Below are 13959 nucleotides of genomic sequence, written 5' to 3'. Positions count from 1 at the left end.
TTGTCGACTGCTAGTGAATGCTACGGCTGCCCCGTAGTCTTACAACACTCCCTACCACTGATTGCTAATACGAAGGCACCCACGTGCCATTGACTTCTCAAGATCCTTATTCCGACTTCCGCGAGTCCTTCAGGCGATCCACAATCTGAATTCTCAATCATAACCAACCATACCATCCCACGCGCTAGCTGATATGGAGTTTCTCAAACTCCCAACCCTGGAATCCTCAATCCATTAAACGTTGAACTACTTCTCTTCCCTCTCGGAGGTCACGTACTTGTTCTGGGTCTGCGTGCTCCCCTCTGGGCACATCTGGAGGATTCTCCCCCACTTCGATCCTGCTTACCCCTTGCTGCTCAATATTCAAAGAAATCCCGATCCTTGCTACCATTCCATAACCCATCCACTGAGGAACCCAAGCCCGCCATAGCTAGGGCTTTAGCCAATCCATCACAATCACTACACCACTCTGAACTGACGAAACGAACCAATCCCTCCCAAGCATGCTACAGATACTGCATCCTTCGAAACCTTCTTCAACAGAGCACATCCCTCTAACTACCATACAAATATCCAAGGTATGCAGATGGCATATAACTCGATCACCATCAACCAATCAAAATAAAATACTCATACCGGTAATGATGCAGAACCATAACAATGAAATCATGCACAAAATAAAAGAACTGAGAATGGAAATTGCATACCTGCAACATCCGGCGATGCTCGCGTCTCCAAAGTCATCATCTGGAAAGCCCTGCTCCCTGCTGCAGGTGCCTCTACCCGGCCCTGACGGCCATCTGCGATCCTCAAGGTTGCAGGGGCGGGTGCCATCACCCGTCCTGCTGAAGACAAACTGGGGCACTGGGCCTTCTTGTGGCCCCGCTGGTTGCAATGAAAACATATCATGTCTGATCCCTGCGCGGCGGTAGCAGTACAATCCCTGCTAAAATGACCAGTCCGACCGCACTTGAAGCAGCCAGACTCACCACCGCTACCACTCCTGCACGCGCCCCCGTGCGTCCTGCCACACTTTCCGCATCGACTACGGTCCTGACGATCCCTCGATCTCGAATCCGATCCCTTGGGCCTTTTGCCCGAACCCGCTGATACCTGAACCTCATCCGGCTTCCTCTTCCGGATCTGCTCCAAATCAATTTCCCTTTCCCTAGCCCGAGAAATCATATCTTCCAGCGTCTTACAGCTGGACCTGCTCACGAACTCCCTGATGTCGTCCCTCAACATCTCATGGTACCGAGCCTTCTTCATCTCCTCATCCGCTACATACTGCGGTACAAGAAGAGCCCTTTCCCTGAACTTGGCGGTGATCTCCGCCACAGTCTCAGTAGTCTGCGTCAAATCCTGAAACTCTCGTGCCAGCTGCTGCACCTCAATAATCGGCGAAAACTCCGCCCTGAACCTAGCTGAAAAATCGCTCCAAGTCATCGCGTCCAACGCGGCATCATCCCCCAAAGCATGACCAATCTCCTCCCACCAATCCCTCGCTCTGTCCTTCAGAAGACAGGAGGCGAGTCTAACCTTTTCCCCCTCGGGACACTTGCTCGTACGAAAAGCGTTGGCAACATCAGCCAACCATCTGCTGCTAGCAATGGGGTCCCTAGCCCCATGATAGTCTGGTGCCCCGCAGGCTCTGAACTCTCGAAATGTCAAGGTACGCGCTCCCATCAATGCCATCATCTCAGTACGGAAGGCTCCCAGCCTCTCCTCCAAGATCTCCAGTATGCCCTCCTTGACTGTGCCAAAGATCACAGGAGTCTGAGCTAGAATACTGCGCGTAACCTCAGCTGATATCAACTCTCTCATCCGCTCCTCGAGCTGCTCGGTCCCTGAACCCGAGCCTGATCCCTCCCCGGCGCCTGATCCGCCCGCTGGTCTCTCTCACAATGTCACCATGCTGAAAAAAAAATATACCACAACCACTATCAGAATACTCATCACTGATACGAGACCAACCATACCCTACCAGGTTCCCAGTCTAGCCTCTGCCCTTCCTGAATCGAGTACGGATCCTCTGCTTTCAGTAGTACGGGCCCATACTACCTTCCACATCTATCCGTACTTTCCTCAGGAATTGCTTTGACTCCACCAGGTCCCTTATCCGCTAATACTGCTCCCAACTCTATCTCATCCTAGGCTTACCCTAGGGAAACCTCTAACTCGACTCAAACCAGTCCTCAGCTGCTGAAGGTCTCCTTGTGATGCCAATTAGACGTCACCTGGATACCATCACATGCGACGAGGCTCGGATAATCCTTCAAGTAAAGGACTCGTCCCTACAACGGTTAGACTCAAACGAGAGCTGCGCAATAGGGTCAATTCCAGTACTCTGAGATTATTCAACCCTGATCACATGTGACGTAACGTATCCACCTAATGGCTAACTCCCATCACTCAGAATCCCACAATGCACAAAGCAAGCAACATTCGGCCAAGGGAAAATCTAACCACCACATACTCAAGCAATCATATCCACATAGCAAGAATCTGAACTAGCATGCAACACAAACTCATAAACTCAGGCATAACCTAAACAGGCTATCCTACTACTGTCTAATCAGCACTATCATGCAGCTCAAAAGCGCAAATAACAGGCACATAAGGCATCATCCCTAGATCCTTAGTCCTATTCTAGCATGCTGTTCTATCAACTGATAATCATAACATAAACTTGTATGGGTATTCTGGGGTACTTACTCGAGCTCGGTTGATTGCATGCACCACACCTCTTTTCTCTTTTCAAATTTCTTTTCTTTTGAATTCTTTTGTTTTTCTAAAACTGTTTTTTTTTCGTTCTCAAAATTCTTTTTACAAAACTGTCTTTTCACTTTTGAAGACTTTTTATCCGACCCCTCAGTTTGAGTTCAGGCACCCCCGGGAGAATGCCCGAATCCCTCAAACCAAGGCTCTGATACCAACTTGTAACATCCCAAAATTTAAGACCAAAAATTTCTTTTTAATAAAACATTTCTTTAACCAAAGACATCATTCCAAAACATAATCTGAGTATAGGTTTTCAAAACACATGTTTATTATCAGAGTAAACATTCCCAGGTTGACTATTCTATGGTGTGTGCCATGCGATCACCCCGAGCTCCTCCCTCCGCTACCGGAAGTACCTGAAAACAAAACTGAAAACCGTAAGCACGAAGCTTAGTGAGTTCCCCACCTTACCACATACCATGCAAAACCACATACTGCACATACTGGGCCACGCCCGCTATCCGGGGCCTCGCCCTCTACTTCGGGCCTCGCCCGCTACAACGACCCCGCCGCTCCAGGCCCCGCCTGGCTTCGAGCCCCGCTCGGATACAGATCTGTTTCACTTAGGCCTCGCCTGTCACAGGGCCTCGCCCTCTAACATATAATAGCACATAAACATATCACATAACATTACCTAAACTAAACATATACTAACAACTCTTGCTCTAAGGCCTCGCCTATCTCTGGGCCCCGCCCGTGTCCTGCTACTGATGAGTCATGGAACCTCGTCCATACTCCTGCTGATAGTGAGGTACGGGCCCAGCCCACCCTCACTCCTTTTCTAACTTGGGCCTCGCCCCTGCTCTGCTGCTACTGAGATGTGGAACACCATCCACACTCTGCTATTGGTGAGATACGGGACCTCGCCCACACTCACCTCCCTACCAGGCACATACAAGTATCACACAGACGACAAGTATAAACTATCACATAAACTACTCCTTGGGCACCCGCCCTCTATTATTGGACCTCGTCCGAATATCATACTAGCATACTATGCCTAGGGCTAACCCCCGGGTCTTCTACTCATAGCTACATGGGCCGGCATTGTGGCCGTAGACCCATTCATACTAAGGGAAACTCACCTGATACTGCTGAACTGCTGCTGCTAACCCCTTTGACCGCTACCTGACCGCTAACTCCGAATTGCTGCTCCGCTAGCTCCCCGAGCTACCAACAACAACCCAACACTTAGTCTAACTGACCTCCAAAGGTTAACCAAGTCAACTCTGGTCAAAGTCGATGTCCTGGTCAAAGTCAACCCTCCAGGTCAACCCTACTCGCCGAGTCACCCTGCTGACTCGCCGAGTCCATAATTCCAAAGTCCTTCCACTCGCGACTCTACTCGCCGAGTCAGCCCCTGACTCGCCGAGTTTACTGATTCTCGATTCCTGTCCTGACCAACTCACTGAGTCCTGGCTCGACTCGCTGACTCGAGTCTTAATTCGAAGGGTTTGGGACCACTCGACCTGACTCGCCGAGTCTAAGAACAGACTCGCCGAGCATACGACAAACTTCATCCAACTCGACGAGTTGTTCATCCAACTCGCCGAGTTCATGCCCATCTTCAACCGACTCGACGAGCTGTTCATCCCACTCGTCGAGTTCCTCCTCATCTTCAAGCTACTCGCCGAGTCCACTCGAAGGACTCGTCGAGTCCACTAAGATCCACTTACATGCAGAGGACTTCCGAGTCATGCATGAGCTCCAAACTATAGATCTACCCTCCCCAAGCCTATTTCCCACGTAAAGTTGCAAACTTTACGTGTAGAGAGTGAGATCTAGGCAAAATACACCCATAGCTAGGGTTTAGGACCAAGAGACTCCAATTTCCACCCAATGGCTGATACTTTATGGGATTACATACCAAAATAAACATGGATCTGAGGTAGCAACCTCAGATCTAGACCTCAAGCTCAAGATTGGTCTTAAACATGGCTTAAAAGCCCCAAAACTCATAACCAAGGAAAGATATGGAGGAGGGAAACGAATTGATACCTTCCAATGCTCTGAAATGCTTCCCAAACTTCAGATCCAAAGCCACTCCCTGATGCTTCAAGGATTCCCACTCCTTCTTCTTCCTTAAACCCACTCAAAAATGGCTAGAAGCTTGAATGAACACAATGGGGGCTTAAGGTGCGGCGTTCTGGGTGCAAGAGGCTGTAAAGGAGCCCTAGGAAGAAGATTAAGATGCTTAAATAGGCTCCAAGCCCCGGATTTAGGGTTTTCCTCGCACAGACCAGACTCGCCGAGTCCACTTGGCCGACTCGTCGAGTTGGTCACTTTCTTATCGACCCGGATCCCGCTCCGACTCGCCGAGTCCTTCCTTTGACTCGTCGAGTCCCTCTTAAATTTAGGGTTTCCTTTACTTTCTTGGCTTTCAAAATCCTGGGTGTTACACTCGGATCGATGCATAGGGTTTTAAACCATTGAACAAAATTTCCAAAATAAAAGGCATTAATTATTTAATTATGTAATTACGAAAATTAATTAATTGTTAAGATCATATTTTTACCCTTATCTATGGTTTTGAAACAGCTTGTCTATATATATATATATATATATATATATATATATATATATATATATATATATATATAACATAAAATATTTAAATTTATAAAATTTAATATATATCACTTTTCATTCAGCCTTTCATCCTAAATATTATCAGATACTACCTCCGTCCCATATTTATTGTCCACTTTTGACTTTTGAAGTCTTTATTCTTCAACTTTGACCTTAAATATTTTTGTCCTTGATATATAAAACTTAATGAAAATTTTATGAATGAATTATATTTTAAATATTTTTTCATTGCTATAAGTTTCAATGATTAATACATAACACAAATAACAATATTTAAGATCAAAATTGATGAATAAAGACTTCAAAAGTCAAAAGTGGACAATTATTATGGGCCGAAGGAAGTATTTTATAGTATATGTTACAAAGCTAAACCATAGTTATCCTATAAAGTTGAGTGAAATCTAAGTATCTAAATGATATGACCATTAATATATCGCCATATAGTCCACCTTTCCTCCAACTATACATATGAAATAATAACTAAATACATAAAGATGTCATTTAAACCAATTAATTATATAAAAATAAATACATACTTTATTTAAAAATAAATCGTGTGATTGCTACAATTCTTTATAAGAAATAATAATAATAATAATAATAATAATAATGTGGTGATAGGATATAGGTAATGGTTTGATGGTATGTGTCGGCCAGGTTTGGGCTTATCTTGAAAGCCGAATAAAAACCAACGTAGCGGGCGTGCCGACTCGACAACATACACCTCCGTTAGCAGCCAACGCACACTTTACTTGTCTTCTTTTGTTAAATCCGTCATCTTCTTCTATAAATACACAATCATTCTTCCCCAAATTCACTTTCACCAATCGCTCCGCCACCGCCACACATGGAGGTAGAAGGCGGCTGTTCATCATCTAAGAGAAAGGAGATTCACTCGATTGAAACCAACAAACCCTACAGAGGAATCAGGATGAGGAAGTGGGGGAAGTGGGTTGCCGAGATTCGAGAACCCAATAAACGTTCTCGTATCTGGCTTGGTTCTTACTCCTCCCCCGTCGCTGCCGCCCGTGCCTACGACACCGCCGTTTTTTACCTCCGTGGCCCATCGGCACGTCTTAATTTCCCTGATTCAATCGGAGACGACGGTGACCTACATGACCTCTCCTCCGCTTCGATTAGAAAGAAGGCGACTGAGGTCGGAGCTAAGGTGGACGCTCTCCAGAATCAGCACGGAGGTACCCACCACCACTCGCCGTCAACCGGAGGACTTTCGGGTCGCGTCTGTTTAAACACGGATTTGAATGAGTACCCGAGTCCAGAATCTTCCGACGAGAATTAACGGTGAGATAACGACAAATGTCATTTGTTCACATGGGGTTGACGGCGTTAATTTCGGAGGGATATATCGTCTTTTTTCTTTTTTTAAATATTATTTGGTGGGTTGGGTGTAGATTATGTAGGTGGATAGATGGAGAATCCGAAGGGATTATATGTTTTATTATCTGAAAATATTGTTTTTATTTTTCCTAAATTATGCAAAAAAAAACCCGAAAGAGGTTTATTATTTATTTGTTTTTCTTATTTCAGTTTTCCTTTTTTAGTAAGAATCATTGGACAAATATTATTTAGTTTTTTATTAATTTCGAGATGTGATAGATGAAGATGACATTGTGAATTGTCTTATAGACTAAAACCACAAGACTATGAAATGTCTATCTTAGAGCTTCTTCAATAATTTATTTTCTAGTATATTATTATTAATTTTTTTAATTGATATTCAAAAATATATTTTAGTGAAATCTATGATAAAAACTTAGGTTAGTTTTATTATTTTAACAGAAAAACGTTGATTATCTAATTTTATGATGTCATACTTTATTGAAAAAAATAAGCACTGTTTTGTTATATTGAATAATTGAAACTTTTTTTTTTAAAAAATAAAAGTTTTAATTAAACCATTGAGACATTATGGAGTTTGGTTTGTTCACATTTTGTTTCTCTTTTTATATTAATCAATATACTATCGAACTTATTGTTTGTGTTCACCATAATCTTTTTGATAAACTATCACATGTGATAGCCGGTTAAAAAGCTTATGGTATACAAACAAGAAGTTTGATGGTAGATTTTATTGGATAAAGAAAAAGGAAAGGGGTCATGTGTGAACAAACTCTCACATTTCATTTTTCAATTACTTATTTACAGAAAACCACTCATCATCTATTGCTTATATTAATGACTTTATAAGATTCATTATTGCTTCTCTTTAAAATATAACCCACAAAGAACATTATTCATACATGTACAACTTTTTAATGCACTTGCATATTTATTAGAGGAATCTTGATATCTGCATTTCATGACTATATTTACATTTCCAAACAAATGATTTATCGTATCATAGATTTTGGACAAGTCTATTAACGAATGGAATCACAAATGCTATGATTTTTTAGTTTATTTGGATATAAGATCGAGTGGGATAAGATACAACATCAATATGTATAGAATCATGCAACTTTTACAGACATAACATCATAATGTACCGTGATCTAAACGTTTATGCTAATAAAAATACTTCTTATATGTAGTAATATCCTTTTGTAGGGGGTTGTTGACAACTAACCACAGTAAGTATAAAATAGACCATGTTTTGACCAAGCTACAATTTCAAAACGCCCTTCATATATGTTATTGTCTTTTAGAAGGTTGCAGTCTTTAATATTTTTGTAGTTGTAATTTCATTTAACTTTTTAGGGAAAATGACTCAGGAAGTTAACTAATTGTTGAGTTTGTTCACATACCGGTCAAAAGGGTTATGGTGATCGCAAACAACAAGTTCAATGATATATTAGGTAAAAAAAAAGTAAATATATCAAATGTGAACAAACTCAACAATTGGTTAGCCTTATGAGTCATTATCCCTATCGAGATTTCACATTAATTTGTCTTTTATTGACCATTCAATATACACATTATTTGATAATCAATATATTTTGGTTATATTTCCATTACTTCATAAATATATTTTAATTTAATGTAATTTATGATTTACTAATTAAATATTTTGTAATAAATATTTAATTACATTTTATTTGTGAAATATAAAACTATAATGATTATATAGTTTTTTTTTTCTTTTTATAATTTTGACGTAATATTTTGTTTGTATTAATGTATAAAATTTTCCAAACGAACGACATATGATAGTATAATTTTTGAAATAATATATTGTAATATTACTAAAAAATTAAAATACGATGAAAAAACGACTAATCAAATAAAAAAGGATTTATAGAATATTTTAGATAAATATGGATAAATTAGTTAATTTTTTACAAAAATTATGAGAACATGATAATTATTGAAAGAATTGTTTAGAGGTTAAAATTAGTGGAATGATTATTTAATAATAATTCTATTTCTAAGTAACTTTGGAAATGCTTTTGCTACCATTGTCATGATATTATTCATTTTCTTCTTATTTAGGAAAATTGACTTATTAAGTTAATTAACTTTTGAGTTTGTTCGCATTTAGGTAATTTTTTTGTACACATATAGTTAATGAAGTTGTTGGAAATGTTCACACAACTAGGTAACGAAGCTGTTGGAAAACATTATGATCGACTATCTTAATAAAAATGGATATTGATTTATCATGATAATTATATTTTCTTTGTGTTTATATTTGTGTAATTTCTGTTTTTTTGTACACATATAAGTAACGAATTTATTGAAAGTGCTCACATATGGTCATTATGATTGGATATAACCTATTACAACTGTTCATAATGGTTATATTTGAACATTTCCAACAAATTTGTTACTTAAATTTGTATAAAAACAAAATAGTTACCCAAATGTAAGTCAATTTCTCTTTTATTTATTTATTTATTTGCATAGAAAAGTTTAAACTATTACTATATTTTTCCACTAAAATTACATTCATACGGTAGATATAAAAGAACAAAATATAAAAAGAAAAAAAAATGAAGAAGTGTTTATCATGATGGAAGTTGATCATGATTTTACGATGAAAGAAATAAAAGAAGGGGATGATGTTCACTATAGTCTACGATAGTTTTGATGGACTCGCTACAAGTACAATGAACAAATTCTCATCCTTTAAACTAATTGATAAATAAATAGTAAAAATATATTTTTACGAAACAAACTTTCTAATGTATTAAAATGATTATGAAACGAGTTTTCTAATGTATTACAATGATTATACCCCTAGACTGATGTCTTGTTCTCGATTTTTTTTAAGGAACGAAATAATATGAAATTTGCATTTTTAAGGGGTTTTTTTTTATCTAAAAGGAAGAAGAAATAATAATAATAAAGTGTCATCTTCCAAGTTTCATTTAAAAAGATTAAAAAAAAATAATAAACGAAAGAAAATAAAATTAAACATTTTCCCCTCAAAATCTATTCATTAAAAAAAGAGATGATTGGAAAGGAAAATTTCACTCCATTTTTTCCTTCCCTTTGATTCTATTTTTCTTTTTCTACCCTTGAGTTTTAAACCTGAGAACAAGATGTAACTGATAAATAAAATTTTCTACACTTCAGTTTTAAACCTGAGAATAAATTTAACTAATAAATAAATAGCAAAATTATATTTTATACAAAACAGAATTTTTAATTTATTAAAATAAACAATTGAATTTTTTGTTAATAAAAACTTATTACTTTTATGATATTTTTTGAATAAAATATTGTAGTAGTTGATTATTTTCAGCGTCAAAGACAATGATTTTTAAAAAACAAAAATATTTTTGTCTATTTATGATATTAATCATATTTTATGTTGAATCCACGTCATCAATAGTATATGGAATTGATGGTAAAATGTCTTTAGTGTTTACAAGAAATTGTTAAAATTTATTTTACAAAGTAATATATATTAAATATAATTTTTATAGGCCAAAGTTACACGTTCGTAATAGGATCTTCTGTTTTCCCCTTTCTTATTAAGAATCAATAATGCAACTTCTTGTTTTTATAGTTATTTGCCAAAAATACGATGCTGAAACTTCTAATTTTTTTAGTTATTTCCAAAAAAGAAAATGTTGAATTCATTTTCTTATACGATATCAAAGTTTATAAAAAAAATACTTATGTAAACCGTTTCGATCAGTGTCATGTTGCACATGTTTTAGCATCATAAAGGAAGCATGTTCGATACTGATTTGGAACCTTCGTTATAAAATTTTATTTATGATTTATAATAACTTTATGGATTTATGTTGTAGGTTTTCTGCAAATAAAAAACTCTTCTTTTATGTTAAACAAATCGAAAAAACATTTTACATATTTTTTTATTTCAAAAATATTCGGTGCATTAAAAAGTTGTTATGTACGATATGGTTTTAAAGGTCCATTAAAAAGATTAAAAAAAATTGTACCTCACGCTGCAAAGTAGCGTACTAGTAATTTATCACGTGGTATAGGTTATACAATCCAGTATAAATATTATTGTTTTCTTTAAAAGATATTCAATATTTATATAATTTTAATTTGATTGGGGAGAATTAATCATAAATTGATTTAAGATCAGAGGGCCAATCATGAAACATAGTTTAGTTCAAAATTCAGCCGACTCTTTGTTTGATGAGTTTGGTAAGGATTGACAATAAACTCAAAAATATGATTATAAAAGCTACTAATTTTATCACTTTAAGGTCCTAACGCGTGCCATCAATTCCACGAGCTACTCACGTGCTCGTCCCACTACCGGCAACAATTACACAACATTATAGCATTACTTTTAATTAAAATATTGCATATATTTATCATTAGGTTATAACCCTTAAAAATCATGATTGTTATTTTTTTTATAATTATAGGCAAAATATTAAAATAGAATATGAACAAAAAATAATGTGCAATTTTAGTTGTAAGAAAACATGAAATAATGTGAAGTTCTATAAATTACAAAAATGTATTTTCAAAATACATTGCTATAAGTTATAAAATTGTATTAATTAAAAAAGGACAACAATAAAAATAACATTATTGTTATTAGCCAAAATAAGTATATTTTATTAAAAAAATAATAGAGGTAAAATGTTTGTTTATTTTCTATGTGTATACAAAAAGAGTAGTTTCATGGGCAAAATAGAAAGAGCATTGTATATTCATAGGCGAAACAAAAAATAGCCTTGTAGTTTCATGGACAAACAAAAAATAACATTGTACTTTGTAAGGTTAAGATGCTATTTGTAAACTGAAACTACAATTATGAAATGGTATTTAAAAAGTACAATGCTTAAATAAGAATAATGTGAAAGTAAGACATTGACACTTGTTACTTTGACAAATACATAAGTTCACGAGTTGAACACACTATGCAAATAATCAAGCAAATGGTAAAATAAGTAATTATAAAGTATCGATAATCAAACTAAATGTAGCATAAATTAAATCAGATACAGAAAGTACTATGTTGTTATTGTATTTAAACATATAAAAAATGTTTTAATGTTCTTATAATTTTTCCTCATTAGACACTATATTTTGAAAAATAACCCAAAACTTTGACTAATTTTTGAATTCACAGTTATTCTTTTAATTTTGAATATGTTTCTGAAATGTTTTTTCGTTCAATAGCAGCCTAAATTAAAGCAATGTAAACTCATATGATTTTTCATTTAATAGCATCATACTTCATATTTATGTCTTATTATGTGTATGTTTGTTGTAAATAAAAGTATGTTGGTATAAATTGTCTAATTTTAATACTCATAGTGACATAAGATGAAATTTTAGTCATTACTCTACATATATAAAGAATATATAAAGAACACGCCTTTATATTCTTATTTCTATGGAATTATAGTTAGGGAATCAATAGAGATATAAGCACTATATCCCTTATATAGAGCACCTTCTTATTATTGTTTTTAGTTTAAAAAATCTACACAATAAACCTTTTACATCACTAAAGAGATTAGTCAAAATTAGAGTGAAAAAGATGTTAATCTTGCATAGTCCAGTTTGTACATCCTAAGTAGAATTCTAAATTAAAAAAATGAACTTATAAACAATTACCATTTCCATATTTTGGTAAACAAAGAATCAAGCCATTGTAGCATTAGAAACTTTTGAAGTTAGAAGTCAAATTATCTTATTCATTTGGTTTTGAATCGTTTGCTGGGAATCACGTATCTCTTCCAAAAAAATCATTGTATTAATCCTTTACCGACATTTGGTTTTGAATCATGATTTGGAATCAAGTAAAAAATATTAAATTAAATTTTTTTTACAGAAGTTTTATATTTTGTTTTCTTATTAAAGCATTCCACTTTGTGAGTAGAATGATATATAGGTAGCGTTTGAAAGTATAATGTATGTGTGTCTATTTCTATGTATATTTGGGGTTATGTGTATATGTGCTCCTGTGTATGTATGATTGTATATATGTGTATTGGTCTAATAAAAGTAAGAACTGAAAGTATGATAGTATAAAAGAATAATGAGTATAGAAGCTACCGGTTATAACATTTCTGCTACATGCATATATTCTGCAATAAACATAAAAGAACAAACTTCAAAGTGGAAATTGTTTAGGATATGAAAAATAGAAAACAGTCAAGCTATAGTGCATGGCCTGAAATGGTTAATGAGCACATCTTTGATCTTCCACTGATAATAAATACAAATTGAAAACATAGATTAACTCGACATAATTATGAAATTGCTAAAACTAATGAAATTCTATCTATAGTTTATATATTATTCAAAATAACATATAAAGGGGACTATACATTTCTATTTCTTTCTTAAACCATGTTTATTTAAGAACATGTAGCCAATCAAACCATAAAGGTAAACTATTTATTGCCTTAACTACAATCATATCTTGAAAAGAAATAATATTAATAAAAAAAGAATGGTATTTACCTCTCTCATAGGTGTAACGCCCGTAGATCCGGACTAGTCAATTTAGAGACGATAAGCGTCAAAAATGACTTTTTAATAGAAGAGTGTTTAAAATAAATAATCTTAACTAAGTTGTAGTATATGTTACAAGGATTCCGTACATATAAAGAACGCCAAAATCCGAGTTATAACGAAGAACTTATGACCTATCGAAGTTTCGCGACAGAATCGGCACGACATGGCGCGATGTAAATAGTGAATTTACGTTAGAGCGATATTTGGCCGTATCGATCTAAAGGAAAGTCATAGAGTTTGTTAAACCGAGAGCGTGCATAAAAAGAACGTCCAAATCTGACTTCGTATGAGGAAGTTATGATTTTTCTAAATTTCAGCTTAGTAGTATGCAGTCCGAAGTTCGGATTTGAGATCGAGTGATTTCTAGCTGAAACAATCTAAACGAGAATCAAAGATCTTGTCGATAGTAGTGCAACGGTAAAAAGACAGACGAAAACGGACGTCAGATGAAGAAGTTAGGAATTTCTAACGAAGTTTTCCTGTCCCGGCCTACTAAAAATAATATAATAAAAATAAAAGTCAAAATTAGCCGACGGATTCTAAACGAAAGTGGTAGATCATAATCTCACCTACGCGTGGATATAAAGAACGTCGAAAACGGAGATCGTACACGAAAATTACGGAAGTTCAAAGATTGGGCACGAACTTTGAGGCTGGGCTGGAGGG

General features: G+C 35.7%; 1 protein-coding gene across 1 annotated transcript; it reads left to right on the top strand.

Annotated features, from left to right (window-relative positions):
• Nucleotides 1–6058: 6058 nt before the first annotated feature.
• On the top strand, nucleotides 6059–6899 carry LOC111876171 (ethylene-responsive transcription factor ERF010). Its single transcript, XM_023872695.3, has one exon. The coding sequence runs from the start codon at nucleotides 6218–6220 to the stop codon at nucleotides 6668–6670; it is 453 nt and encodes a 150-aa protein (XP_023728463.1). The 5' UTR covers nucleotides 6059–6217; the 3' UTR covers nucleotides 6671–6899.
• Nucleotides 6900–13959: the final 7060 nt, after the last annotated feature.

This window comes from Lactuca sativa, chromosome 1 (assembly GCF_002870075.4).
Source record: "Lactuca sativa cultivar Salinas chromosome 1, Lsat_Salinas_v11, whole genome shotgun sequence".
Lineage (NCBI taxonomy): Eukaryota > Viridiplantae > Streptophyta > Magnoliopsida > Asterales > Asteraceae > Lactuca > Lactuca sativa.
The sequence above is the reverse complement of the archived record's forward strand: the minus strand, read 5'-3'. Positions and strand labels throughout refer to the sequence as shown.

What these genes read in the sequence shown, in the direction of transcription:
- LOC111876171 (XM_023872695.3), top strand. Translation starts at nt 6,218, where the DNA reads ATGGAGGTAGAAGGCGGCTGTTCATCATCTAAGAGAAAGGAGATTCAC.